General features: G+C 36.7%; 1 protein-coding gene and 1 long non-coding RNA gene across 6 annotated transcripts in view; one reads left to right on the forward strand and one right to left on the reverse strand.

Moving 5' to 3' along the window:
- LOC121818026 (uncharacterized) overlaps window positions 1–27,805 on the forward strand; it is a 68,289-nt gene that overhangs the window by 37,900 nt on the left and 2,584 nt on the right. Inside the window, exons 6-8 of one of the 3 annotated variants that reach the window (XR_009598695.1) lie at window positions 5,695–5,821; window positions 5,990–6,020; window positions 6,530–6,636. This is a non-coding gene — a long non-coding RNA (uncharacterized LOC121818026). Of the gene's footprint in view, window positions 1–5,694; window positions 5,822–5,989; window positions 6,021–6,529; window positions 6,637–27,805 lie in introns of those variants that run through there. The other 2 variants (XR_009598694.1, XR_009598696.1) reach the window with 2 other exon arrangements.
- Window positions 2,438–27,805, reverse strand: part of VEGFC (vascular endothelial growth factor C) — a 100,334-nt gene continuing 74,966 nt past the window's right edge. For all 3 annotated transcript variants that reach the window (XM_004021836.6, XM_042241512.2, XM_042241511.2), the window contains exons 4-7: window positions 25,806–25,957; window positions 15,336–15,442; window positions 14,716–15,049; window positions 2,438–11,853 (exon numbers count right to left, since the gene is read on the reverse strand). In XM_004021836.6, coding sequence (XP_004021885.3) covers window positions 11,739–11,853; window positions 14,716–15,049; window positions 15,336–15,442; window positions 25,806–25,957 — 708 coding nt within the window. In that variant the 3' untranslated portion in view covers window positions 2,438–11,738. The remainder of the gene's footprint in view (window positions 11,854–14,715; window positions 15,050–15,335; window positions 15,443–25,805; window positions 25,958–27,805) is intronic.

Consider the following 27,805-nt stretch of genomic DNA (forward strand, 5'->3'; position numbering starts at 1 on the left):
GTAAGTGACTTTCTCAATTCCTTTTAATAAAATAAAAACTGCGAAACATAAAAATCATTTAAGGATTTGTATATAAAACTGATATCCAACTTCAAAGACAAAGTCTTGTTTCTACACCAAAAGCCTAGTGAATCCATGTACAGACATATAAAAAAAGAAATTATATTTAAAGCACGATTACATTATACTTAATTGTCCTCATTTTAACTTTGTAGCTTAGCCAACCACCAACTGTGAGTTATGATTAACTGTGGTCAAATCTTTCCTTCCAATAGATTTCAACCTTGAGGCACAGATTACACCACAAGCAGAATCTAAAAAACTTCCTATTTAATGTCTTTAATTTGTACAATAAAAATTAAGCTCCTCATGAATTCCATACCTACTGCTAAAGTTAATGCCAGGGAGGTGTGTAATTTGCCAAAAAAGTCTCCGTTGAGATTCTGTTAACATTTTCATCCAGTGAAATGAAATTTGCTCAGTCGTGTCTGATTCTTTGTGACCCGATAGGGTCAGTGTTTGAATTCTCCATGGAATTCTCCGGGCCAGAATACTGGAGTGGGTACCCTTTCCCTTCTCCAGGGCATCTTCTCAACCCAGGTCTCCTGAATTGCAGGAGGATTCTTTACCAGCTGAGCCACCAGGGAAGCCCTATTCATCCAGAGGGTGCCATTTTTCTCACTTTAATTCTCCTCGCACCCAAATTGTTTTTTGCTTTAGCATAAAGGTTTTATATATTTATCTAAAGATCGACAACCCAAAATGCCATTAGAGAGGAAGAAGTAATCTTACACATTTCTTAGAAAATGTGTTCAGAAGGATTCCTTGACTATTACCTGATTGGTGATGACAAGTGCTGGTACTGGTCCTGTAACCATCTCTGAGTGTCCCTCCCATTCAGAAGTTGTAAGGCCATCTCCAAGTTCAAGTGTGCTCATCCTAACTCAGCATGACGAGAGGACAGATTGTAAGATGTGACTTCCTCCAATAATCGTGTTCCGTAAACGTGGTCTGAAGAGGCAGTGGGACTTGGGGTTTAAGTGTCACCTGTCCTCTCGGAGTCCATCACTCTCCTCAACTTTGTAATCAAGTGACTATGAAGACCACTAATGAACAACACGTGATAGGTAGTGTCTGGGAAGAAGTTACCCCAACTAGGGGGTTGAGTAGTTAGATTTTTTTAAAAGCTGGTGATGGGGCCTGTCTTTCGCCTTCTGAGATAACGCAGGTGGTGGACCTAAATAAAATAGAAAGTCGTGCTGTAATTCCTCCATAGAGTGACAGTTGGTTTGAGAGGTCGCCAAGGCACCAGGTAGCTCTCCTCTTCCATCTTGATGCTAATTTTGCAGTGGCTAGGCCAATATTCTCCCCTTGCTCCACCTTTATACATCCTTCTGAGATTATAATTTCCAGGAAATCCCAGTCAGGGAGGTTGTGGGATGACTGATAGTATGTCTTAGGAGACAGAATCCCTGTGGTTTTCAGGAGCTAAGAAAATTAGGCAAAAGAAGAGAAAGAAGGAACACTTGTTGTACCTAACAGAGATTAAAAATGTTTCAGGCTAAAATTTCACAGCACTGATGAAAGAATCAAAAACAAGTGGGTAAAAAAGTAGACAGCCTTCGAAGCAACCAAGAGTACATAATATAAAGACTTCCCCGGCAATCCAGTGGTTAAGAAACTGTGCTTCCAATGCAGGTGGTTGGGTTCCATCCCTGGTCGGGGAACTAGGATCCCATATGCTGCATGCAAAAAAAAAAACAAAAAAAACCATAACAGATACGTAGAATAAGAACACACACACACACACACTCATTCACTCCACCTGAGGAAATAATTATTCAAAAATATCAGTAGGGCAATTGACTAAATAATTGGGGCAAAAGTTAAATTAAGCCATAGAGTAAAATAGGTTTTTGATGACTTAAAAAGTTAAATTTTGCAAATGCTACCATTAAGAAACCATTTAGTTTTTTATAGGACATTCTTTTTTCTAACATGAAATAATTAACATTTTATGTCACAGATTCTCTGGCAAATTAATTTGTAAGTTTGTTTTCTCCTTTGAATAGTTTTATTTCCTTATACAGATATTCTACGACTCTAGGGATTTTATATTTTAGGAACAAAGGAGGTCCAATGAAATTATTATTAGGATTACAATTCGAAGAAGCATCTGATTTCTTGACCAGAATAGTCAAATGCCTTTCTTGTAAAACCATGGAAGGAAAAGAGACTTGAAATTAGACTTGTCTGTAGCGAGTTTCCTCTCTCTGAGAAGTACTGACCTAGTTCATGTCCCAGGTTCACTGTTGTAGATGTTCCTTAGTGATACCATTTTCTCCATCATCTTCATAATCCTGAAAAATCTTCTGACTACTGTAAAGGGAAGGAGGCTTAACATAAATGAAATGAAAAGAGCAGATAGAAAAAATGGTTTGACTCCATAATATTTTTATACAGAGAGACAACATAAACTCCATGACCAGGCCAACAGCAAACAAGGAGAGATATACATGAACAAGTAGAAACATCAAAATTTAAATAGTATTACTCTTTAAAAGTTCATACAATTTGATAAATAGAGCAACCTGATAAAAACTGATGAAGACTGAAGAGGATTGTCACAGAGAAATTATTTGTTAACGCAGGAAAGTATATCCCACCTCACCATTACCAAGCTACCTTCAAACTTTGAAATATTATCTGCAAGTTTTTGTGGTTGTCTAATCAAAAATTTTTAGATGAGTGTTTTATTTCAAGACCAGCTTAGTTCCCTGATGTGTGTAGACTAGAATAGTTTTATATGGCTACAGTAAAATAAAAGTATCATCCAAAAGTTGAATCTTATTGATAATATTTAGGTTTTCTGAAGATTTGCAGTATTGAATACATGGAGGATGATCTATATTTTTTATGAACATTATAGTAGAGTCCTATTTTACCTTTTATTACTGGAGAAGGAACTGGCAACCCACTCCAGTATTCTTGCCTGGAGAATCCCATGGATAGATTGGCCTGGCGGGCCATGGTCCATGGGATCGCAGAGAGTCAGACATGACTGAAGTGACTGAGCACATTTTACCTTTTAATTTGCCTATTAGTATTTCAAAATTATATATCACACATACTTTTTGGTCTGGTGATTTTTATAGTTTTATTTTAAAATTATTACCTCCCTCCTCTAAGCTCTCATAATTGTACACTTTAACCTTTCACCCTTTTCAGCAAACTATGCTTTCAACAACCTTGATTGAGACTTCTGTTGTTCATCTTTTAGGAATGGTACTTGGGATTTCCGTAGATCTCCATAAATTTATTTTCTTTTGAGGAAGGAAAAAGTAAAAAAAAAAAAAAATTCCAATCTGCTAGAAATGGATGAGAATTCCCAATATAGCTATTTCTGAGTTATGGTATTTTTTCTCCAACAACTGTTTAATAGCTACATCCAATCTTATAAGCAAGTTATATATTAAGAACACAGTTTTGCCTCCTTTGTTCAGTTTAAAAGGACAGGAATATTATGCATTTCTCAGTGACATTTTCCAGAGCATGTTCCCTTTAACAACGCAGTAAGAATTCTCTAGTTAATGTTTGAGAAGTGCTGATTTAAACTGAATCTCTAAGGTTTATGACTAAGGTTGTTGTTGTTCAGTCACTAAGTCATGTCTAACTGTTTGTGGCCCCCTGGACTGCAGCACGCCAGGTTCCTCTGTCCTCCGCTATTGCCCAGAGTTTGCTCAGTTTCATGACCATTGAATTGATGATGCCATCCAACCATCTCATTCTCTGCTTCCCGCTTCTCCTTTTGCCTTCAATCTGTCCCAGCATCAGGGCCTTTTCCAGTGAGTCAACTCTTTGCATCAGGTGGCCAAAGAATCAGAGCTTCAGCATCAGTCCTTCCAATGAATATTCAGGGTTGATTTCCTTTAGCATTGGCTGGTTTGATCTCTTTGCAGTCCAACGGACTTTCAAGAGTCTTCTCCAGCACTACAATTCGAAAGCATCTGATTCTTTGGTGCTCAGCCCTCTTTATGGTCCAATTCTCATATCTGTACATGACTAACAGCGAAACCATAGCTTTGACTATACGGAATGTTGGCAAAGTGATGTCTCTGCTTTTTAACACGCTGTCTAGGTTTGTCATAGCTTTTCTTCCAAAGAGCAGACAACTTTTAATTTTATGTCTACAGTCATGATCTGCAGTGACTTTGGAACCCAAGAAAATAAAATCTCTGTAACTGCTTTCACTTTTCCCCTTCTATTTGCTATGAAGTGATATGACTGGATGTCATGATCTTAGTTTTTTAATATTGAGTTTCAAGCCAGTTTTTTCATTCTCCTTTCACAAAAGTGCATTTTGTTAAAAATGAAGGAAATTCCTATCTCAGTGATACGGGAAACACTTAATCAAGCAGACATTTCAGTATAAAATTTATTTCCAATGTAATGTCATTAATATTAAGATGACTTTGAATTATTTCTTCTCATTTGTTTCCTTTTTCTTTCTATCTGTATGTTTTACAAAAACTCCCACATTTTTAAATTAAAAATGACCATTTTTCAGAACATTTATCTTGATCTCTCAAAGCCAGACTCCAGTAAACTCTTTTACATATTAAACAGTGAAGGGTTGGAATTGATATATTTAAAGTACAAAGTTGAATAACCTAATTTGACAAAAGGTATGATTGAATTCTGTATTACAACATTCTTTTGTCACAGTCACAAGTCGTGATAAATTCAGATCCCCAAATTTTATACTTGGCTGAATCCTGACATTCTCTAGTTTTTGCTCTCTCAGAACTTTGCTGCGATTTTAAAATAAAGTTGAATCTTGGATATTTTACTACTGGTTAAAAAGAGAATTTGACATTGAAAACTACCAAAGACTATATAAATTACTTATTGAGGGCTTACTGTGCTATTCTAAACACAAACATATCTGACAATTTTGCCATCAACTGCAACCAAGGAATGAAAGAATTTCCCTTTGAAATCAACAAGAGTGGCTTTGATTCTTGGCCACCCATTGAATCCCAATGCTGAGTGCGATCATCAGCTTGTGTCTTGTTTGGAAACACCTTTTCTAGGTTTGTCACAGTTATCTCCAGATTTCATCTGACACATTAAGAATGCATGGTGATTCCTGAAAGCAGCACATGGTTGTTCAGAACAAACCCATTACAATACAAGGTATCTTGATGTTATCAACTACAGAGGCAGGTCAATTTAAGACCCAAGTGGGGAGCAAAATCCAGCTTATTTCATTATTTTTACTTACACCTCAGTTAGGTAGGCTATTTTTCACAAACTCTCTCAGGTTGAGTTTTAGGTGTAGCTTGAGTGTTCTTGAATTAGTTATTTTCTCTGCCTATCTCCTTTGCTCTCACACCAGCTCCCAACACTATTAAGACACTCTATCTGCCTTGAAATAAATTTCTTTGGTGTCAAATGTTTGATTCACATCCAACTTTTTCTTGCCAATTAAAATTTGCAAGAGAGGCTGCTATGGACTGCACTGTGTCCCCTCCAAATTCCTATGTCAAAATCCTAAGCCCCAATATAATTACATCAGAAAATAGGGCTCTTAGGGAGGAAATCGGGGTTAGATGAGATCCTAAGGCTGGAGTTCTGATCTGCTTGGTTTGGTGTCCTTATATGAAGAGACCAGAGAGTTTTTTCCTTCCACAGGTGCTGGAGGAAGGACCACATAGGAATACAGTGAGGACATGTGGTGGGAGTGAGGAGCTAGGGAGAAAGACTGCACCAGAACCAACTCTGCTGGCCCCTTGATCTCGAACTTCTAGCCTCCAGAATGGTGAGAAATCACTTTCTGTTGTTTAAGCCACCCAGCCTGTGGTATTCTGTTATGGCAGCTGACCAGAGTAAAAGAGGGCAAAGTATAAAAAATGAGCTGAGTTCATACCAGCCTTCTGACAAAAATTGATCATGTCAGATAAGGGATGCTCCATATTTTTGTTTACAGATTCAAAGTCATTGGTACAACTCTTCATAAGGTAAGAGAGAATCAAGCATGTGGATCTGGTCAAAGAATAATGCCTCACGGTTGAAGGTGTGTGCGTGGAGGGGGCCATTGATTATAAATCCAACACAGGGATGCTCCAGCCTACCTTTGGTCAAAGGCTGTCCAATAGGTGTTAATTATTTTAAAAACCTGAATGAAAGCCTACCTAGTTTTTCTCATAAATTCTCTCTTGTAAGCTTTATTCAAGCTGGGGCACTTTGCATGGGGGTTGCGAACTTTTTTCCTCTCCTGATAAGAACACGGTGACCTTGCTTGGTGTCAGCAATCCATTGGTTGAAGGGGATTTTCAGAGCTACAGGGTTTTGACCAAAACTTTGACCACAGCTGCCCCTCTGGAAGGTGATGTCTTTTGTAGAGAGCAAGAAGTGGTTAAAATAATTCAATAAGGTAAATGTCATATTTCTGAGCAGTAATTTGAAGAAAGAATTTGCAAGGACTTTTCTTAAAATTAAAATTTCCAAATGTCTTGACATAAAACAGATAGAGCTGCTCTGTGCAATGAGGCCTGGCGGTCTGGTGTCCAGCCTACGACTTTGTGGAGCACACACTGATAGCCACCGTAGAAGTGAGAAAACCGGTCACTTGCCCTGTGCTTTCACATGGACTCAAGAGAACTCTGCAACCTTGAGGACCCCCTCAGCTCCTTGAAGCTCTGGGTCCTCCCCCAGCTCAAGAGATGTGGGTCCTTACCAGGCGGTACAGATGAAGTAAAATTCTCTTTCCCGCCAGCCCTGTCACTGCCTACTCTCATGAGACAGCGGTCACAGAGCTTGTCATTTCCTCACACAGCACAAACCTGTCATGTAACTTGTTATGAAAAAATCACGATGGAAATCCCACATGATAGGACATTACGTGCAAAACCATCTGCTTTAAATCCAGAGATGAAGAGATTCTTTCTGTTTCTCCACTGTCTTCTTGAAAGCAAATTCATCACAATATGATCACTGGTGAATGATGTGACTTTCAGCATCCATGCCCATAAACAGAGATGGAAGTTATTTCCAGCCAAATGTATTTTAAGTTTTTTTTATTTACTTAAAAAACTTCAGGGAAGCCCCATTCCTCTGATTAGTGACCTCATTAAGAATAACTATTAATCTTTAAGAAAATCACAACAAAATTCTCATGTGATTGTTTGAAATGTTTCATGTCAGAAATTGTAAATGAAAATCTTTTATAATTCTAATTCTTAAATTACAACTACTTTAGACAATTTAAAGTGTTGTATTTCCTGATTTCTTCATATCAAAGGGGATCACACATGGAGACTCTGGAAATTTTCTTTCAATTGTTGGAAAAGTAAATATCTTAAAAAAAAAAAAAAAACCCACAAAAAAACCCAAAACAAAACCAAGCAACTTTCGCAAGAAAGCAAAAATTGAGATTTCCTGTGCACTGCTTCCAAACCTGAGTCAGAGGCACACATACTGTATTTCATCCAGGCAAGGCTGTTGAAGTGAAATTGACTTCTGACAGTGTTTCCATCTGGGATTCTGATGATAGGATTTGATTAGGAACTGGGCCTGCAGCATCAGGATCTGGCATCTACATGTTTGTAAGTCCAGAAGTCAAAACACTTGGTGCTGCCCATGGACTGTCTACAGAGGCAACTGTAAATGCTTTGAGTTGATAGAAATGATTGTCTCACTCATCACAGGCGTGGTGCTTCCCTGAAGTTCTTGAAGTTGTTCTTTTTACCTCCCCTCTGAAGGTAGTTCAGTCCGGTGTTTGTAACTCTAGGGTTGGACACAATGCACAATTTCATTCAACTTACTACTTTGACAGATTAAGAAACTGAGACTCAGATTTTGGTGATTTGCTCAAGGACAAAGCAGAAAATCAGGATTAAAAACTGGCTCACAATTCCCAGTCCAGTCCTCTTTCTGTTATAGTATGTAATTTTTTTTTTTTTAAAGTAGTAGGTTGTTGGCTATAGAATGAAGAAAAAAGAGCATGTGAAACTTTTTTTTTTTTCAAATCATCAAACTCCACTTATTAGTACATGTCTATAAGTCTATTCTCTGCCTACAAAATAGCCAATATTTTAAAAATCCAAACACAAACAGATAAAGCAGTACTTTATAACATATGTGCCATGGACTTCCCTAAGCAGTTCTCTGGGTGGACTCTATGCTTCTTTAGGATACAAACATTGCATTTATTCACAACTTTCTACAGTTCATCTAAAAAATCAGATACATCACCACACTCTTCTACTGCAGTGGAGGAAAATACTATTTTTATGTTATTCTCATTCTCAGTTTAAAAGGTAAAATCTCTAAAAAGCATCCTTTGAAAAATCTGCTATTGGGAGTTCAGACCTTGGGGGATGGCATAGAAGTATAGATGAAGTGGAGTCAAGGGAGTTTGCTTCAGTGCTTTGCCCCAGCATTTCCTGGGAAGGTGAATATAGAAATTCGATTACTTAAGGAGATGTGTAAACTTTAACAAAATACCAAAGCAAGTGCTGCAATATGACCTCCCTCACCTGTTGAACTTGCTTCTTCTCTCTCACTGAGTAAAATTCCTGCTGAGCAGGGTACCCCTGGAGGAAGCCTGGACTGTGTGGTCAGTGAGTGATTTTCTCCCTTCTCTGAAAGAAGTGCACACAGGGTGTACCACTAATGCTCACTTCTGCTTTGAGCAGTATGGAAATGGAGGACAGAGTTGATTTTTAGAAATTCTAATAATGGAATCTGTTTCCCTCAAGAAATTAGCAAATGTCAAAAGGTCAAAACCTCCTTCTTAAAAAAAAAATGTGGAAGCTAAATCTTATAACTACTCACCGAAATACTTTGTTTTGTGAGTGTTTTAAACAGAATATATAGTGTTACGGAGAAGGCGATGGCACCCCACCCCAGTACTCTTGCCTGGAAAATCCCATGGATGGAGGAGTCTGATAGACTGCAGTCCATGGGGTCCCGAAGAGTTGGACACGACTGAGCGACTTCACTTTTACTCTTCACTTTCATGCATTGGAGAAGGAAATGGCAACCCACTCCAGTGTTCTTGCCCGGAGAATCCCAGGGATGGGGGAGCCTGGTGAGCTGCCGTCTATGGGATCGCACAGAGTCAGACACGACTGAAGCGACTTAGCAGCAGCAACAGCAGCAGCATACAGTGTTAGGTTTCTAGACATGAAATTCTGTTTATAAACTTTCCAAGATTTGGATATAGTAATTGTTGCTGCAAGCTTCCAGTGTTCACTCATCTTTATTCTTAAGAGTTGACTGATTGGCATTTGGAGACTCTTATAGAATTTATGAACATCTTCACTGTATATTTTAGCTTCTTACTGAATCCTGTTTGCTAATATTAATATTTTAAATGACTGTTTAGCTTGATCTCTAGTCTACTTAACCATCACCACAAAATCTCAATTATTATAATGTAATGAAGTGAGATTTTTATGGTCTACATAAAATTGTTTGCAAGAATCTCTGGCAAAGTATTGTCTTGTTGATGTTGCTTTTGCTTTTCATCAAAATTATTACATCTCCAGGGACAAATTAAATGTTATTTTTTCTGGCATGTCTTATGCTTTATATTTTGGCCTAATGATTTTTTTTTTTTTTTGGCATACTCATATATTCTGAGAAACTAATTGTCAACACATAGTTTAAATTTTTTTAAACTGATAACTTGTAAGGGTCACTATATCAGATTCTAAGATTCTCTCCATGGCTTCAATGAATTCATTGGAAACTTAGGTTTTTTTTTTTTTAAATTAACTAAATAAATTAACATATTTAAATGTATCAGGACTAAAAATGACGAATGCCACATCAACATAACAGATATCATGTTTGTTTGGTTATATTCTTGGCAGAAATGTGATGAAAAATTATTGAAACTGAATCTTGGCTGAATTGTATAGACAGTGACCATCTTCTGCACAAAGGACTGTGGCTCCCTTTCAGGTGGAAGGATGTTATTTATTGTGATTCCATATTTCCTTTTGGTAATGACCCCTGAGTTTGTTCTCTTGGGGAAGTTTTGATAAGACTATATCTGTTGTCAAATTTACTTATATTTTATTTTTGTTTTACTATTATTATTAGTTTGGTTGCTATTCTCAGCTTTGAAAATTACCTACATCTTAGCTGCTTCATAGATGTACAGAGCATGTATTTTCTGTCTATAGGCTTTAGATCCTTCTTTACTTAAAAAATATAAAGATGATCCATAAGTATATAATAAGAGAATTTCAGAAGACTGCTTTTTCTTCCCAATAGATTGTAAAAAAGATTTGACTTTATGAACGAGATGCTAGAGTTGTCCAGAATATGTACATGTAATTCAATAAATTTTGGATATAACAGTGTTTTAAAAGTCAGTATTGAAAATAGTGTTTCAATATATTAGGACATAAATATAACCTTTTAATAAAATATTATAAAAAATAAATTATTTTGTAGCAAAACATATACATACTAATATTTTTATTGTACTGAGTAGTCACCTATATCATTTAAAATGTTTTTGTTGTATTATATTTACAAGTTTTAAAAGACTTATTTTTATGTTTACATAACTCTATAGATTCTTTTTCCTTCTTTCAGGACTACTTATTTTTATGTATTTGTTAGTAGTTATGTGCTTTTTAATTTTTGCTAGGAATCATGTCATACAAGCAAATAATCAATTCTCTGTCAACAAGCAAACCACTTATGTGGTTGTATTTATGTAGGCAAATATTTGTTCTCAGAAAAAAATATTTTAATGTGTTGCCTTTAAAAAAATGAAATAAGTACTGGGTGTTACTGTTGCTTTTTAACATATGAGCATTTAAATGTCACTTCCAATTTATATGTGTTGGATAGAAGCACTTCAGCTTATAAAATGTATTTAGCTAGTCACAAGAAATTAAATATTTGGAAAAGATTATTTTTGAGTAAAATATTTTAAAGCCATTTTAATATTAATACATACTGATAGCTATTATACCAGGTTAAGTCTGAATGCTCCCGGGGCACTGAATAACTTTCAGTGATATAACCATGCTAAGCAGACTATCTAATAAGATGATATGTTTTCTGTTGATTCATTTGGCTATAAATTCAAAAGTATTGTGTGCTAAAACATTTATACTCATTAAATATACTGAGATAAAAAATAAAATGTAATAGCAACTGCTATCCATCTTAAACTTTCTTTTACAGAAGCATACTTTTTCTCAGCAATCATAATCTGATACCCAGAGACAAAGAAAAAACAAAACAGGCAGGGCAGGGGGAGATGACTTGTCACAATATCAGGTTTTGCTGATAGCATAAGATGGTAACGGATTCAACTTACCAGCTTATAATACAGTTTTCATTTTATTTTAAACATATTTTGCATGATATAAAAATATTGATCACAGTGAGCTTTACCAGTTGTTATTGCTATAAAAATGAATGCAGAAACAATATTTTTAGTGGAAATAAATTATGTAGTCATTATTCTTTTTAAAAAACAATCACAGGAGAAAAACCTCAGCTATTTGGTCATTGGCAGAAAACCAGTCTTTTAAAGAGGTCTTTTGCAGATGAGCTCCAGTCCATTTCTGTAACATTCTCCACGTGGTTCAGGAAACTGACTTTTGTCTTTGTTACCCAGTCCACAAAGTCTCTGTGTTCATAGTTCTAACATGGCAGCATGGTTTCCCATGATAGAACAATGACGAACTAGAAAAGATACAATCTTAGTTCACATGTGGTCTTTTCCAATATGAAGGGACACAGCGACATACTTCTTCACTAAATGAAAGTCCCTGTTCACAATGCTTCACTCGATTTGTACATGGTCGTCTGTAACAACTAGAGGAACAAAGAAGGACAGACTTCTGTTAAAGACCAAGAGACGAATTTGTTATGCTACAAATGCACTTTTGTGTTTTTCTAAGTTTCAGACTGGAACAAAGTTACTCATTTTATCATAAAACGGTTGTCCAGTTTATAAATTGCTAAAGTTTGTGCCTGGAATTTCCAAATTTAAGAGGGATGGAAAAAACCTTAAAAAAAAAAAAAAAAGTCTTGCTTGCAGAAATAACAAATGGAAGAATGGGGTGTTGTTAGCATTCATTCTTTTGAAGTGTCTGTGTTTTATAGTTGAAAGTAACATAAAACAGAAATTTTGAAAGTGAATATTTACGGTCTGCCGATTTTGCGTGATCACATAAGCGTGGCAGAATTCTCAAGAATCTGGGACTTGGTTGGAACCCAGACGTCAAGGAGATTAAACCCAGCCATTCTGGCAGGGCTGTGGTCCACAGGAGGCCCCACCCTTACTCTTAACTTGGGCTGGCAGCTGGCTGCTACGAAAGGGTGGCCAGCCTCACTCGTCCACCTGGACTCCACACAAAAACAGTGTGGGCTGGGAGAAGGCACAGGGAGGGACAGTATTCACTGTGGGGGAGGTTCCTCTCCCCCCACCTTCAATGTCCGGTTTCTAGCGGTGATGAAAGGACATATGACTCAGCAGTCAATAACATCCACAGCCCTGTTGCTCCAGTGAACAGAACATCTTTGAAGGACTTTCTGAGGGATGAGTATATATAATATGACCATCGAGAAAAATGCAAGGCCATCTGGAAATCAGAATGTACCACAGAAAAACTACAACTAGGGTTTTAAAATATCATTTCCTTTGCTCCTGAAAGCATATCTAGTTAAAATTTTATTTATTTCATTTCTAAATACAAATGCATTAATATAGGGATACTGGTAATTCTTTACTAAAAAGATATGATTTTCAGTAATCAATGAAACTTGCTGACTAAGGTAATGAATCACAGAATAGATACTCTGCCCAAAATACTTTTAGAATAAATATGATGAGAAAGTAAGGAGTATGTATTTTTTCAAAATATCAAGCTATCTTTTTTTTTGTTTCAGTATATGCATAAAATCTGGAATTATATGCTTAGAAAAATGAACATGGAAAGAAATTCAGTAAATAGAAAGCCATTAAGAAACAATGTATTCTGTGAGGAGAAATACAATGATAGAGACGTTTTCTCTAAGTTAATGTAAGAACTGTGTAGAAAAATATAATAACTGATTAGTTTTATGTAAACAAAAATTTAAGGCTTCTCACTGTAAACTGGGTTCACTTGGATTCAATGTGCAAAATGGTTTAATGATCTTTAAAAAGATTTAGTATCTATATTTTCTATAGTTTTGGTATATCCTTTTGGTAATTAGAATAGGATATGCAAGTAAAATTGGAATATCATTGCTAAAAAAATACTCTAAAGAGGAAACATAAGGATTCGTATACGGTTTTCTGAAATGGTAATAGAAGAAGAGATACCTAGGTTCATGGAAGTCTCCTCATGCAGTAGCTAACATGTTAGTGTGGCTGGGTCATCAGAAAGATGAACTGAAACAGTAACACAAGCTCTTGAGAATCAAAAGAAGGACACTGTTTACTGAAGACAAAAGTAACGATTAACATTCACATAGATACTATATTGTAAATAATGGAAGGTAAGCTTTAAGTCATGTGGGGGTTATCACCGTCTGTAAAGAGTTGGTGGAAGAAGAGAACCCAGTGATGGTGACGGAGAACAGGTAGAGAGAAGACTAAAAGGACGATCAGGAAAGCACAGTGTTCTCTCGGCCCAAACAGAGAGCCCAAAGAGAAACTGCAGTAAGACCGGATTGTTTTGAAATCTGACAGTGAAAGGGCTACTGAAACCTTAAACGAAGCTTAATCATGGAGTCCTCAGGGCATAACAGTCCCTCAGGGCATAGCTGAGGGAATAAACAAGAGATGAAAGAGGTGAACAGATAAATGCAGAATGACCCATCATGGAGCAACTCAGAAGACAAGGACAGAGCTTGTTGCTAATGAAAGTTCAACACTGCAGTAAGAAATGCCAATAAAGAAACTCGAGAACTTTTTTAAATTGGAGGGAGAGAACAACAGAGTTGAGGACATTGAAGGTGTGGAACAGAAGGGGCGTGATTGGTGGAGCGATGCTGAAGCAAAGTGGGAGGCCGTGTCAAACACCTAGGGCTGGCTTATTCTCGGATCAGAGGAAGAAGGTCAGGGGTGAACACTGAAAGGGTCTGAGTCCAGGAGACTCTTTTTCTTTTCTGTGATGAAGGAAGCCAAATCAGGTTTAAGGAATGCCTTGAGTAACCTTTAACAATGTGCTAATATAGTTCTCTAATTCTCATTAAATACTTAGCTTCACTATTTTCATTTCTAGATACAATTCCACAGTAAATGGTATTATCCTACCCTTTGTGAACTTCGCACAACATTTTCTGCACTTAGAAAAGCTGTCCAAAATTACATCTGACTGCATTGTCATTTTTGGTGGGGGCAGGTGTGCGCTGCCTGGGTGTATGTTGAAGATGCTCGAGAAATGACTGCCCTATGCATCTGTCATCTAACTCCTGTTGTGAGCTGCTCTCTTAGCCTCTGGGACAAGGACTTAGTATAGTCTGAGCTTGGATCTCCTTTTGGTTTCCAGGGATCTCATCTTGCTTTTTCAGGAGCAAACAGTCTCCCCAAAATTTAGCATTGTTTACAAAATATCATAATTCATCTTACAGAACTTAAATGGCCCCATTGTAACAAACCAGTATTTTGGCTGAGAAAATTGCTTTGGATTGAGAAAACTATTTCCAATAAAAGAGAAATTAATACTCTTTATGAAGGTTTCTTACCTGCATGTTTGATGCTGAAACTTCTTTCCTTTTAAGAAGCATTTCTGTGGATTTTCTGTACATTCACAGGCACATTTTCCAGGGTTTAAGGGCTGATTTCTTGGGCAGGTTCTTTTACATATGCACTGGCATGTGTTCTCATCAAATTCTCTGTTGGCCCCACATGAATTAGGGAAAAGTTTGTTTTTACAGACACACTGGCATGAGTCTCTGTCTAGTTCCTTGTGGGGTCCACAGCTGGAAGCTCGAAGCCCCCCTCTGCAGACGCATTGACAGGTCTCTTCATCCAGCTCCTTGTTGGGCCCACAGATGTCATGGAATCCGTCTGCAGAGTCTAGACAAACACAGTCAGGACAGCTTTACTATCCCTTACTCGGTTCTGGGTGTGGAGTGAAACAATGAAGAGCACTTAGAAGTGTCTTCCTTTCCACAGGTAGGTTCCTTTACAGAGACGTTCAAAACAGTACCAGAAGCAGAAAGTGAAGCAGAAAGTGTCCTATTTTGTAGTGACTGATTTCAAAGCTTGAGGATGAATATTGTACATGTGATTTTAATATTAGGTATTTGTTAATCAACAGAGAGACCCTTGGCATTTAGTCTTAAAGCATCATTTGGCTTACCATCTCCAGCACTGGGGGAAAAAATAAAATCCTGCTGAGCCAGGCATCTGCAGACGTGGTTATTCCAAACGTAATCTGCGGGGCAAGTCTTGTTTGCAGCCTGGCACCTGTGGAGAGACAGGTTAACAATAAGGGGTACATGGACGGGATCATCTCTTTTCTTACCTGTGTATTACAGAATCAGTGATGCTTATGAAAGTGTTAAGATAATGTAAGAATACATAAAACAAAATGCAAACATTCCCTCTCAAACTACTCCCACCCACAGGTGCTGTCCAATCCTAATGGTTTTATATAATTTCAGATTCCTCTTTTTAAGGCAAATATATTTATTTGTATGATCACACAGTTTTAGTTGATGAGAAAATGGGATAAAGCCTTTCATATTATTCTGAAATTTCCTTTTTCCATTAAATGATCTATTGTGGAAATCTTTATATGTCATTTCATAAAATTTGCTCCATTATCTTTATTAGTCCATAAGTGGGTATACTATTACTTATTAATCTGTTGGTAGCCATTGGAGTTTCTTCCAGATTTTGGGTTTCTAAACAATCCTACAGGAAACGTCCTTATACATGCATTTTACTGACTTATTTCTGAAGCACAGATGCCCATAACTGTAAAGGGCCCATTAACACAGAGTTCCCACTCCACACACCCCAGAAAGGAATCAAAGGTCATGTTTTTTACTGTTACCTGTAAACAGGTATTCCCTTTTTGAATATCATCCATGCAGTTTCATCCTCAACTTTGTCATCCCCCACACAGTCCCCAAGTCACACCCTTTCTTATATTTCTTAAAATATCTTTCCACACCCATTTCTACTGTCTTGGTTCCTACTCATGATTTCTCTCTTGGATTTTTTCAGAAGCTTCCTCTCCACTTTTTCCAACTCCTGTTTTGCTTCTCTGATCCACCTACTATATTGCCACCAGGCTGTTCTTTCTTTCTATCTCCACAGCCCAGCATTACGGTGGTATGTAGAAGGCACACAACAACTTTTCGTTAAATGACTGAATGAAGCAGAGCATAGTGTATTATATGCTTCTTACACTAGATATATATGTCTTTATTTGCACTCTCGTATGTGAGTTGCTTTAATTGAGAAATTATATAATCCATTCAAAATATCCCACATTTCCTAGCACAATGCTATCACATAGAAGACTCAACATAAATATTCATAAATGAATAAACACTGAGTAGAAAAATCTAGGGTATCACTTTTTAATCATAAATGGCTCCCTCCATTAAAAGAGAGTGTCTATCATTAAAGGGACCCTAGAAATTCATGGAATTCAACCTGAAGGAAAATATAAGAGGAAATAATTGTAAAAAAGAGAATATGGAAACATCAATATAAATATTGATATTTAACCATTTCTGTTAGAGATAATCTCTTCTACCTGTGGAATTTATGATATTTTTTGGTGCTGCTGCTATTGAGACTTGAAATCTTTTTGTAAATACCAGAAATGATGCGTACTATTGAGGAAAGCATGGAGGTAAGAAAAAGAGACACTTTGCTTTTTATCTCTCTCTGGTACTTTTTAAGAAGCTGTTTAGCTTTGTATATGCTAATTAACATTTCCAAGACTTGATTTTTCCACTTGTAAAATGTTAGTAAAAATAGAAGCCAGTAATTGTTGAATGCTTACTGTATGTCAGGAATTGGGTGAATATTTAATATGAATACTGATTATAAAGATCACTACATGTTTATGAGGTAGATCTGTCATCATTACCATCATTGTTATTTTAGTATGCTATGCTATTATAATCTTAGATTAACATGCAATACAGTATCATGTTGTTGAATAGATTGTGAGGATTTGATCATAAATGTTATGCTATATGAACATTTCAATGTATGAAACTGGAGCCGATTATACAGAGTGAAGTAAGCCAGAAAGAAAAACACCAATACAGTATACTAACACATATATATGGAATTTAGGAAGATGGCAATGACGACCCTGTATGCAAGACAGCAAAAAAGACACAGATGTGTATAACGGACTTTTGGACTCAAAGGGAGAGGGAGAGGGTGGGATGATTTGGGAGAATGGCATTCTAACATGTATACTATCATGTAAGAATCGAATCACCAGTCTATGTCTGACGCAGGATACAGCATGCTTGGGGCTGGTGCATGGGATTGACCCAGAGAGATGTTATGGGGAGGGAAGTGGGAGGGGGGTTCATGTTTGGGAATGCATGTAAGAATTAAAGATTTTAAAATTAAAAAAATAAATAAATAAAATAAAATAAAAAAAAAACATATGTGGAGAAAAAAAAAGTGAGGAAAATCTGTCATAAAAGTTTACAGAACTTAGCAAAACTCAGAGAGCTAGTGAGCAGAGAATGAATTTTCAAACCAGGAAGCCACCTGCAGGAAGCACCCTCTTCTTTGGTGTCTGCCATCACGGCAGCCACCTGGCTTCAGGAGTTATGAGCATCGGCCATGGGTGGCAGATACATGGTGCATGGTAACATTTAGTAAAATTAAAAAAATATCAATGTGACATGCATTGCCCTTTGACTCTGAATGCTCAGAGGTTAGAGGCAGTCAAGCTCATCTTTGTTCTTCTCTCACAGTACCCAGAAGACACATTCTTTGTCCATTCCAGAAACTCCATAATTATGTTATGAATGACTCATTTTACAAAAGATTCTTTTAATTAGTTATACTTGTTCATAAATAATGTTAAAAAAAATGATCTGCTACTTAGTTAACATCATAATAATGTAAATGTAACACCAAACATTTAGGAAAGACAAGACTTGTTATCTTGCTGGGAGTGGTGGGTGGGAGCCAGGGTGGAGCAGAAATGGGAAATTGTTGCATCTGAGTGAAATTTCAGTCTCTGTAGAAAGGAGTGCTGGGAAGCCCTCCCTGGAAGGAATATAATCTTGACTCAAAGTGTCACCGAAAGGTTTGAAGATATCTACCACTAATTTCAAAATTATAGTTAATGAAAGGGTCTTTTCCACTTGGCATTAGAAAGAATCAATTTTACTGAGGAATAATTTGCCCACAATAAAATGCCTACATAGCTCCTATTTTAAATTCATTGCCTTTTCCCAAATTTATACACCTGTGTAACTCTCATTAGGGTTTCCGTGGTGGCTCAGTGGTAAAGAATCTGCCTGCCAATGCAGGAGACATAGGAGACATGGGTTTGATCCCTAGAAAGATCCTCTGGAGAAAGAAATGGCAACCCACTCCAGTTTCTTGCCTGGGAAATCTCATGGATAGAGGAGCCGGGCAGGCTGCATTCCATGGGGTTGCAAAGAGTTGGACATGACTTAGTGACTAAACAATGATCTTCCTTCCTCTGAGTCTAGATTATATTCATTTTTTCTAGGGTTTCATGTAAAATGAATCACATAGTATGCATTCTTTTTAGCCTAGCTTCTTTCAACCAGCTGAATGTTTTTGAGATTCGTTTATGTTGTTATGCGTATCCACAGGTCATTCTTTTTAGACTGGTCAGTGATATTCTACTGTATGGATATAATGGAATTTGTTTGTTTATTCACCTTTGATTGCTGTTGGTTTGTTCCCAGTTATTGGTTACAGAGCTTATTTGTCTACAAGTTATGATATGGAAATATGTTTATGTTTCTCTGGGGTAAATACCTAGAAGGGGAAGTTATCAATCATATTGTAAGTGTGTATTTAAGCTCATAAGCATCAGCCAATATATTTTACAAAGCAGTTGCACAATTTTACATTCTCATCTGTGATTCCCATTGTACTACATCAACTCAAACACTTGGTTTTCTCTGCCTTTTTATTTTAGCTATTGTGGTGGCGGTTCCTCTTAACTCTTGTTAACAAAGGCAATGATTTCAAAACATAGTTATGTATTCATCATATATCCATGATCACTGTGGTAGTTTTCCAAATAATTGTGGGTTACAACTCATAATAGGTTGAGATTAACATTTAAAAAAAAGAGAACAATAGGAAAAAAGTATGTAAATGCACCATATGTAATAAGACATGCATTCATAATGAGAAAAATATCATCGGTAAGAGGGTAAAAATTAGGTATTGAGGAGGAGGAATCTTGGATCTGACAATGATTTCTGGCTCTCCAAAACCAACAAAGTCTCACTCCTTGTTATTTAGTTTCTATTAGGTTTTATTGGCTACCACACAAGCCTTGGCATGGGAAACATATCTAAAGTGTATACAAAGTAAGGCTACAAAAGTACAATGAGTAAATGGCTGTAATTGAAAGAATTCCTCTTGACCAACTGCCTTATCTCAGAGTCATACACTGAGTGGTGCCTGTGGGCTGCCCTGTGGGTTCTGCTTGATCTTTCTTTTGTGTGAAACCTGAGGTTTGAGAATTAAAGAGTTTACATTTATTAGTTAATTCTACAAAAGTTAATCAAAACATTAGCACGTCAGATGCCGAGAAGAAAAATTGTTCTCTACAAGAGTATCTAGTATCTAGTAGGTTAATTATTGTTTTCTCATAGAAAGCAGAAGTTCAAAAAAGTTAATTTCTCAAAAAATTTTTTAAAACTTACTTTTAAAAATATTTTACTTTTGCTGGAAAATGATTATTTTAAATGTTCAAAAATTTTTATTTGTATCATACATTTATGTCAGTTGCTACTTTCCATATGTCATTTGATATGTTACCATTTATAAGTAAATACATTACTTTATATGTTTCCCAGCACGTAGTTATAAAGTTATATTCAGTATTAACAGATTTTACATTGTTATTTAACTTTTCACTATAAAATTTTTATTTTGTCCTTTTTAATCCTATACTGAATAAAAAACAAAGCTTTATATTTCCTCTTTAATGTATAAAGCCCAGACATATTTAAGATATATAAAGAGATGTAAGTATGTCTATGGCACTAAAATTTCATGGGGTAGGTGATTAGGAAAAAACGTCTATAAAAGGATTCTTAAGGGATATAATGAAAAAAAAAAAGGTTGAATAATAAAGGAAATAATTTAAAACAAAACTTTGATTTTTATAGTTTTATATGGCTGCATAACTACTTGTAGAGTAATATAGACATCTACTTTAAATTTTATATATATTATGAATATCACAAACATATATACATAGCTCAGTTCAGTTCAGTCTCTCAGTTGTGTCCGACTCTTTGCAACCCCATGGACTGCAGCACGCCAGGCCTCCCTGTCTATCACCAACTCCTGGAGCGAACTCATGTCCATCTAGTTGGTAATGCCATATACACTGTTAGATATTGCTATACACACAGTTTTGTGTGTACTGGCTTGGAATACAAAATACAATTCTTAATTTTATGCAGTAAAACACACTGAAAAACACAGAGACAAGGAAATGAATTCAACATGAATCTTCATGATGATAATAAATCTGTCCTTTAATGACTATCTCTCAGATGCTGGACAGCACAGCATGCTGTTCTCAGCACAGTAGAAGTATGTCGCAATTCCTTCAACCCTTTTTATATCTTTACATTTTATATATAAGCAAACTGAAATTCAGAGACATGAAATGCCCAATCTTAAAACGCTAATTAGTGGCAGGTGTCATTCAGCTCTGGTTTACCCCAAGACCCAAGATCTTTTTGTTCTTTTTGTCCCTTCTTGACCTCGAACAGCATGCAGTGTGGAAGTAACGATGAAAACATGAGTAAAATACGCAAATGCTGTGAGATATATACAGATGAGTAAGTTATTTAGTAAGCATTTGTTGATGAGTGTAGTATATGTGTTTACAGTCCCCAAGTTTGCAGTGTGATTATCTGCTTCATTGGTAAAATAAGGCTAATCCTGCCACCAGCTTCATAGATGTTTTTGTGCGTATTAAGCGAGACAATGTCTGCTCGGATCTGAAGTAGGAATGGCTCAATGATTCTTAAGTGTTATGAGCTGGACATTATAGAACACATAAACCTGCCTAAAATAATTTCACAATCCAGTTTAACATGCAACTTTTACAGAGCCCTAAAAATCTGTGCAAGGACAGAGTAAATATAGTCATTGCTGTGGGTATTCAAGAAGCAAAAGGTGCCTGTGATGCTTGGACAAGACAAGGGCAGGAGAAAGACCTCCACCTGAACTCTGAGAAACAGATAGGACTTTGGAAAGGCAGAAAAGAAAGGAAATTTATTTTAAGCCAGGCCAGAATAGAAACAAGATACAGAGCAGGAAATAAGCTTGGTCTTTAGGGAATCAGACTTCGTGAAACACAGACTTGGAGAAGAATGGGAAGCAAAACAAGAAAGGAAGGCTGATGCCAGATGACAGAGGTGGAAAATCGGTGTCCAGTTCTTTGGGAAGTTGAAAGTCACCGAAGGATTCTGGTCAGGTGAATGAAATGATGCCTTTTAAAGCTTACTTGTGACATTACTCAGGAACTGGAGACATATTTGGTACAAGACAGTACTGAAACCACTGCATTAAATCAGAAATCCATGCAGAATGAAGTAGATGGGATGGCAATGATGGAAATGAAATGGTCAGTTTAGGCTGGAGTGGCTGTCTCCCCTCTCCCCCAAAATAAACAATAGCATTTGGGTATGATACAAGGAAAAGAAGTAATTAGTGACAACTGTGTGATTCCAAGGCCTCAAAGAATGTGAAAGATCATTACTATGAATAATATAGAAGTAAATAAACAGACTTAATAAATCTTTGGTTCTGTATCTATTACATCTAATATGATTATAAATAAACACAGTTATATAAAAGGGTGGCATTAGTGGTAAAGAACCTGCCTGCCAGTGCAGGGGATACAAGATGTGGGTTCAGTCCTCGGCTTGGGAAGATCCCCTGAAGAGGAAATGGCAACCCACTCTAGTACTCTTGCCTGGAGAATCCCATGGACAGAGGGGCCTGGTGGGCTACAGTCCATGGGGTTGCAGAGTCAGACAGAACTGAAATGCATGCATGCATATATAAGGGACTTCAATAAAATATTAATTATAAGCCAGCAAAATGCTCAGATCTTGCATTGTAATTCTGGAAACCATTAGCACAGAGATTATGACTGAAGTGCTTAGATTAGATGACTTGCCAAGGGATACAAGTGACTAGAACCCAGTACTGTGTGAATGAAATTTCTCTACTACTTCAGAGAGCCATTGTCTGCACTTGCATCAGCGTGAATTTATTCACAGATGCCTGTAAGATCTTTTCCTTTCTGTCAGTTAAAGTAGGCTACCCAAGAGTTTTACCTCAAGTGTCTCTGGAAAGGTAAGGACTCCCACCTCTCACACTAAGTAAAGCAGCACAAAGAGATGAAGCAGGGGAAACTGGCATTAGCACACCACGCTTAAGGTCAAGTCCCTTAAAAGGGAAGGTTCCTAAGAAAGTTTTTGGTGATGCATATGTTTATTCATCAATTTATTTTTGTTATAAATGACGGAGTTATACAAGGTTTCTTTACATGCCCATGCTATATGCCCTGGCTGTCCTAAAGAACAAAGTGCTGTGTTCTCATCTGGAGATAGAAAGTTCCTAGGCCTCAGGTGGCAATGTGTAACGATTCGTTATAAACTGTTCACAGAGTCAATCCGTTATGCTCTATCCAGGCTGTTTATGAGATCTAATGAAACATATGGTGCTGTATATGCTAAACCATAAAACCAGCTTAAAAATAGGATGGGAAATAATGTTGAATAACAAATATCATAGCAAACACCCTCTTCCAACCAAACAAGAGAAGAAAGACTCTATACATGGACATCACCAGATGGTCAACACCGAAATCAGACTGATTATATTCTTTGCAGCCAAAGATGGAGAAGCTCTATACAGTCAACAAAAACAAGACCAGGAGCTGACTGTGGCTCAGATCATGAACTCCTTATTACCAAATTCAGACTTAAATTGAAGAAAGTAGGGAAAACTGCTAGACCATTCAGGTATGACCTAAATCAAATCCCTTATGATTATACAGTGGAAGTGAGAAATAGATTTAAGGGCCTAGATCTGACAGATAGAGTGCCTGATGAACTATGGAATGAGGTTCGTGACACTGTACAGGAGACAGGGATCAAGACCATCCCCATGGAAAAGAAATGCAAGAAAGGAAAATGGCTGTCTGGGGAGGCCTTACAAATAGCTGTGAAAAGAAGAGAAGAAAAAAGCAAAGGAGAAAAGCAAAGATTAAGCATCTGAAGGCAGAGTTCCAAAGAATAGCAAGAAGAGATAAGAAAGCTTTCTTCAGCGATCAATGCAAAGAAATAGAGATAAAGAACAGAATGGGAAAGACTAGAGATCTCTTCAAGAAAATCAGAGATACCAAGGGAACATTTCATGCAAAGATGGGCTCGATAAAGGACAGAAATTGTATGGACCTAACAGAAGCAGAAGGTATTAAGAAGAGGTGGCAAGAATACACAGAAGAACTGTACAAAAAAGATCTTCATGACCTGGATAATCATGATGATGTGATCACTAATCTAGAGCCAGACATCTTGGAAAGTCAAGTGGGCCTTAGAAAGCATCACTACGAACAAAGCTAGTGAAGGTGATGGAATTCCAGTTGAGCTATTTCAAATCCTGAAAGATGATGCTGGGAAAGTGCTGCACTCAATATGCCAGCAAATTTGGAAAACTCAGCAGTGGCCACAGGACTGGAAAAGGTCAGTTTTCATTCCAATTCCAAAGAAAGGCAATGCCAAAGAGTGCTCAAACTACCGCACAATTGCACTCATCTCATGGGCTAGTAAAGTAATGCTCAAAATTCTCCAAGCCAGGCTTCAGCAATACATGAACTGTGAACTCCCTGATGTTCAAGCTGGTTTTAGAAAAGGCAGAGGAACCAGAGATCAAATTGCCAACATCTGCTGGATCATGGAAAAAGCAAGAGAGTTCCAGAGAAACATCTATTTCTGCTTTCTTGACTATGCCAAAGCCTTTGACTGTGTGGATCACAGTAAACTGTGGAAAATCCTGAAAGAGATGGGAATACCAGACCACCTAACCTGCCTTTTGACAAATCTGTATGCAGGTCAGGAAGCACCAGTTAGAACTGGACATGGAACAACAGACTGGTTCCAAATAGGAAAAGGAGTACGTCAAGGCTGTACATTGTCACCCTGCTTATTTAACTTCTATGCAGAGTACATCATGAGAAATGCTGGACTGAAAGAAACACAAGCTGGAATCAAGATTGCCGGGAGAAATATCAATAACCTCAGATATGCAGATGATACCACCCTTATGGCAGAAAGTGAAGAGGAGCTAAAAAGCCTCTTGATGAAAGTGAAAGAGGAGAGTGAAAAAGTTGGCTTAAAGCTCAACATTCAGAAAACGAAGATCATGGCATCTGGTTCCATCACTTCATGGGAAATAGATAGGGAAACAGTGGAAACAGTGTCAGACTTTATTTTTTTGGGTTCCAAAATCACTACAGATGGTGACTGCAGCTGTGAAATTAAAAGACGCTTACTCCTTGGAGGAAAAGTTATGACCAACCTAGATAGCATATTCAAAAGCAGAGACAACAAGGCTATGGTTTTTCCTGTGGTCATGTATGGATGTGAGAGGTGGACTGTGAAGAAGGCTGAGCACCGAAGAATTCATGCTCTTGAACTGTGGTGTTGAAGAAGACTCTTGAGAGTCCCTTGGATTGCAAGGAGCTCCAACCAGTCCATTCTGAAGGAGATCAGCCCTGGGATTTCTTTGGAAGGAATGAAGCTGAAGCTGAAACTCCAGTACTTTGGCCACCTCATGTGAAGAGTTGACTCATTGGAAAAGACTCTGATGCTGGGAGGGATTGGGGGCAGGAGGAGAAGGGGACGACCGAGGATGAGATGGCTGGATGGCATCACGGCCTCGATGGATGTGAGTCTGAGTGAACTCCGGGAGATGGTGATGGACAGGGCGGCCTGGCGTGCTGTGATTCATGGGGTTGCAAACAGTTGGACACAACTGAGCAACTGAACTGAACTGAACTGAACTGAACAAATGTTTATTTGATAGTGGATATGAAAAATATTAAGAAAAATTTTTTAAAGTATTAATATTTCAATATTCAATCCTTGCTGAGATAAAAAATATGAATTGATATGTTGAGAAAAACTAATTGAGATGGAAGAAAGGCAACTAAATGCTATAAGATATAAAATAATATATTCAGGTTTACTTTTTGTTTTGGGCCAAAAATCTTAGGACTCAAATGCTTTTAGTTTTAATATCCATCTACAAACTTGCACACCTGATTGTATGAGTGTTTAATGTTGGTGTCATGTGTGTCTTTCCACAGAAATACTTACTTTATATGGGTAAGCTATTTTGTCTATAACATAGATTTTCCTGTTTCAGTTTAATTTTATGTTCACAGTGTATTTTCAAATTTGTCTTCTGTTTTATTTGATAGAGAAATATAGCACATTTCACAAAAATTCTTTTAATCAAATGTGTTTACTTGGAAATAATTTTATGTTAGTAGAGGATGCAGAAAAAAGCAGATCAAAGTCATACTCACTGTGGTAGTGTTGCTGGCAGGGAGCGTCTAATAATTGAATGGACTTGTCTGTAAACATCCAGCTTAGACATGCATCGGCAGGAGGTGTGATTGGCAAAACTGATTGTTACTGGTTTGGGGCCTTGAGAGAGAGGCACTGTAATTTCAAACAACTACAAAGAAGGGACAAAAAGAAGAAAAATTATATAGATACTATAAAGCATTTCTGTGGTAAATGTTGGAGCCCCAAAAGTGCAAGTTTAACTCTTCATGATTAGGGAGTGCCACATAATGTATGCAGGATGCGAAAGTTCTTTGTGATTACAAGGAAAAACTATTTTCTGTCAAATCAATATCCTTTATCAGAACAGTAAACAGTCCATGTGCTTATCTCATGCCCCTATTATTAAGCATATTAGAATTTTGATAACCAACTAATGATTACCGAGATGTGACAGACCAATGTCACATGTTTCTTCAAGGAAGAAAGGATTGTTTCAGTCTTTGATTATTCCAGGGGGTTGAAAAATGGCACAGATATAAATATCTTTGTGATGTAAGAGCAAAGCTATTGGCCACAAAACCTGGAAATGTTTGGTTATGTCTTATTTTCTATAACCTGAGTACACACACATAAAATACCTAGATGTAAAATTGATTTTCATTCCAAATGAAATTTCAACTTCAAAGTAGCTTTACATTTTCTGATATATCTGATGAGTTTATTATGTTTAAAAGAAAGATACATTCATTAATAGATAAAGCATCATTTCTGCTGTTTTTACAAAAGCATTATGAAAATATAAGTGTAGAATAGGGTAGGACATCATACATGAGGGTGGATTAAAGTCTCAAATTTTGTTTAAAATCTTATTCTGAATGCCTTATTAATGGAGAAGTTCAGTTTATCTCTTCCTTTCACAAAAACAATGTTTTAAGTTGAATATACAAGTAAATTAGTGATTAAGTAAAACTAAGGATTTAAATCCCAAAGTTTCTTAAAATCTAAATTATGATCAGTAATAATGGTAAAAGCGAAATCCTGGCCATTACCTGCTTGAAACTATCTGTTCATAGTAATTTAACTACAGTCACACATGTGTTACTTGGTATCTTTATGGATGTTTGAGTAGTGCTAGAAACGACAACACACTCTAGAGCCTTGTGAATCCATCTTCTGCTGTAATTTCATGGCAACCACGGAAGATCATGGTAAATATTTAGGGAATAGAAATAGTTGTCCATTTTGTTTATGCCTAGAGGGAGATTTATTGAAATGAAGTTTGAAGAATGAAATACGGAAATACCTAAATAATAAATGTACATTTTCTTCACTTGAAATGTACTTATTAAATATTCATGTAAAACTTCAGCTACTTTCTTAGCATCAGGTCCTTGGGAGGAGTTTGGGCACAGGCTCACATCCAGAGAGGGCACTTTATCAGCAACCACACTTTTAAGTTGTGTGATCTTTGAAAAGTCATTTAAGCTTCTCGAAGCTGAATATTTCTTTTAAAATCAGTCAATTCAGGACAACGTTTCAGCCATTAATTCATGGGACTGTGATACATATTTTGATTGCTCTGTCGATGTCAGTTATTTCCATACATTCTCAAGAATTTAGATATTTTTCCAGAGTATTTTCTATTCTGCATAGAAATCTCAACATACGATCTCAACATATCCCAGTATTATAATTTTGACCAGTTTCTTCTCTAAAAAGACATTTGTTTATGTAGTTTGGAGGAAACCTTTTTTTTTTTTTTTTTTTGGTAAAATACCACATTGGCAGACATCTTTTGCACTATGCCTAATTCTTTTAAGAGAAGATAATTCTGTATTATCTATAGATAATATAGTTTTTCTACTTCTTATAACATCTCTGGATCCTACATTAGGAACCAGCATTATAGAAAAAATATAAAGTGGTTTAGAAAATAAGCATTTTCTAAACTCATTTCATTTTATTTAATTTTTATATTTACAAATTAATTAAGCCCTGTCATAGTGGAAATGATAGG

This window comes from Ovis aries, chromosome 26 (assembly GCF_016772045.2).
Source record: "Ovis aries strain OAR_USU_Benz2616 breed Rambouillet chromosome 26, ARS-UI_Ramb_v3.0, whole genome shotgun sequence".
Classification (NCBI taxonomy): Eukaryota; Metazoa; Chordata; class Mammalia; order Artiodactyla; family Bovidae; genus Ovis; species Ovis aries.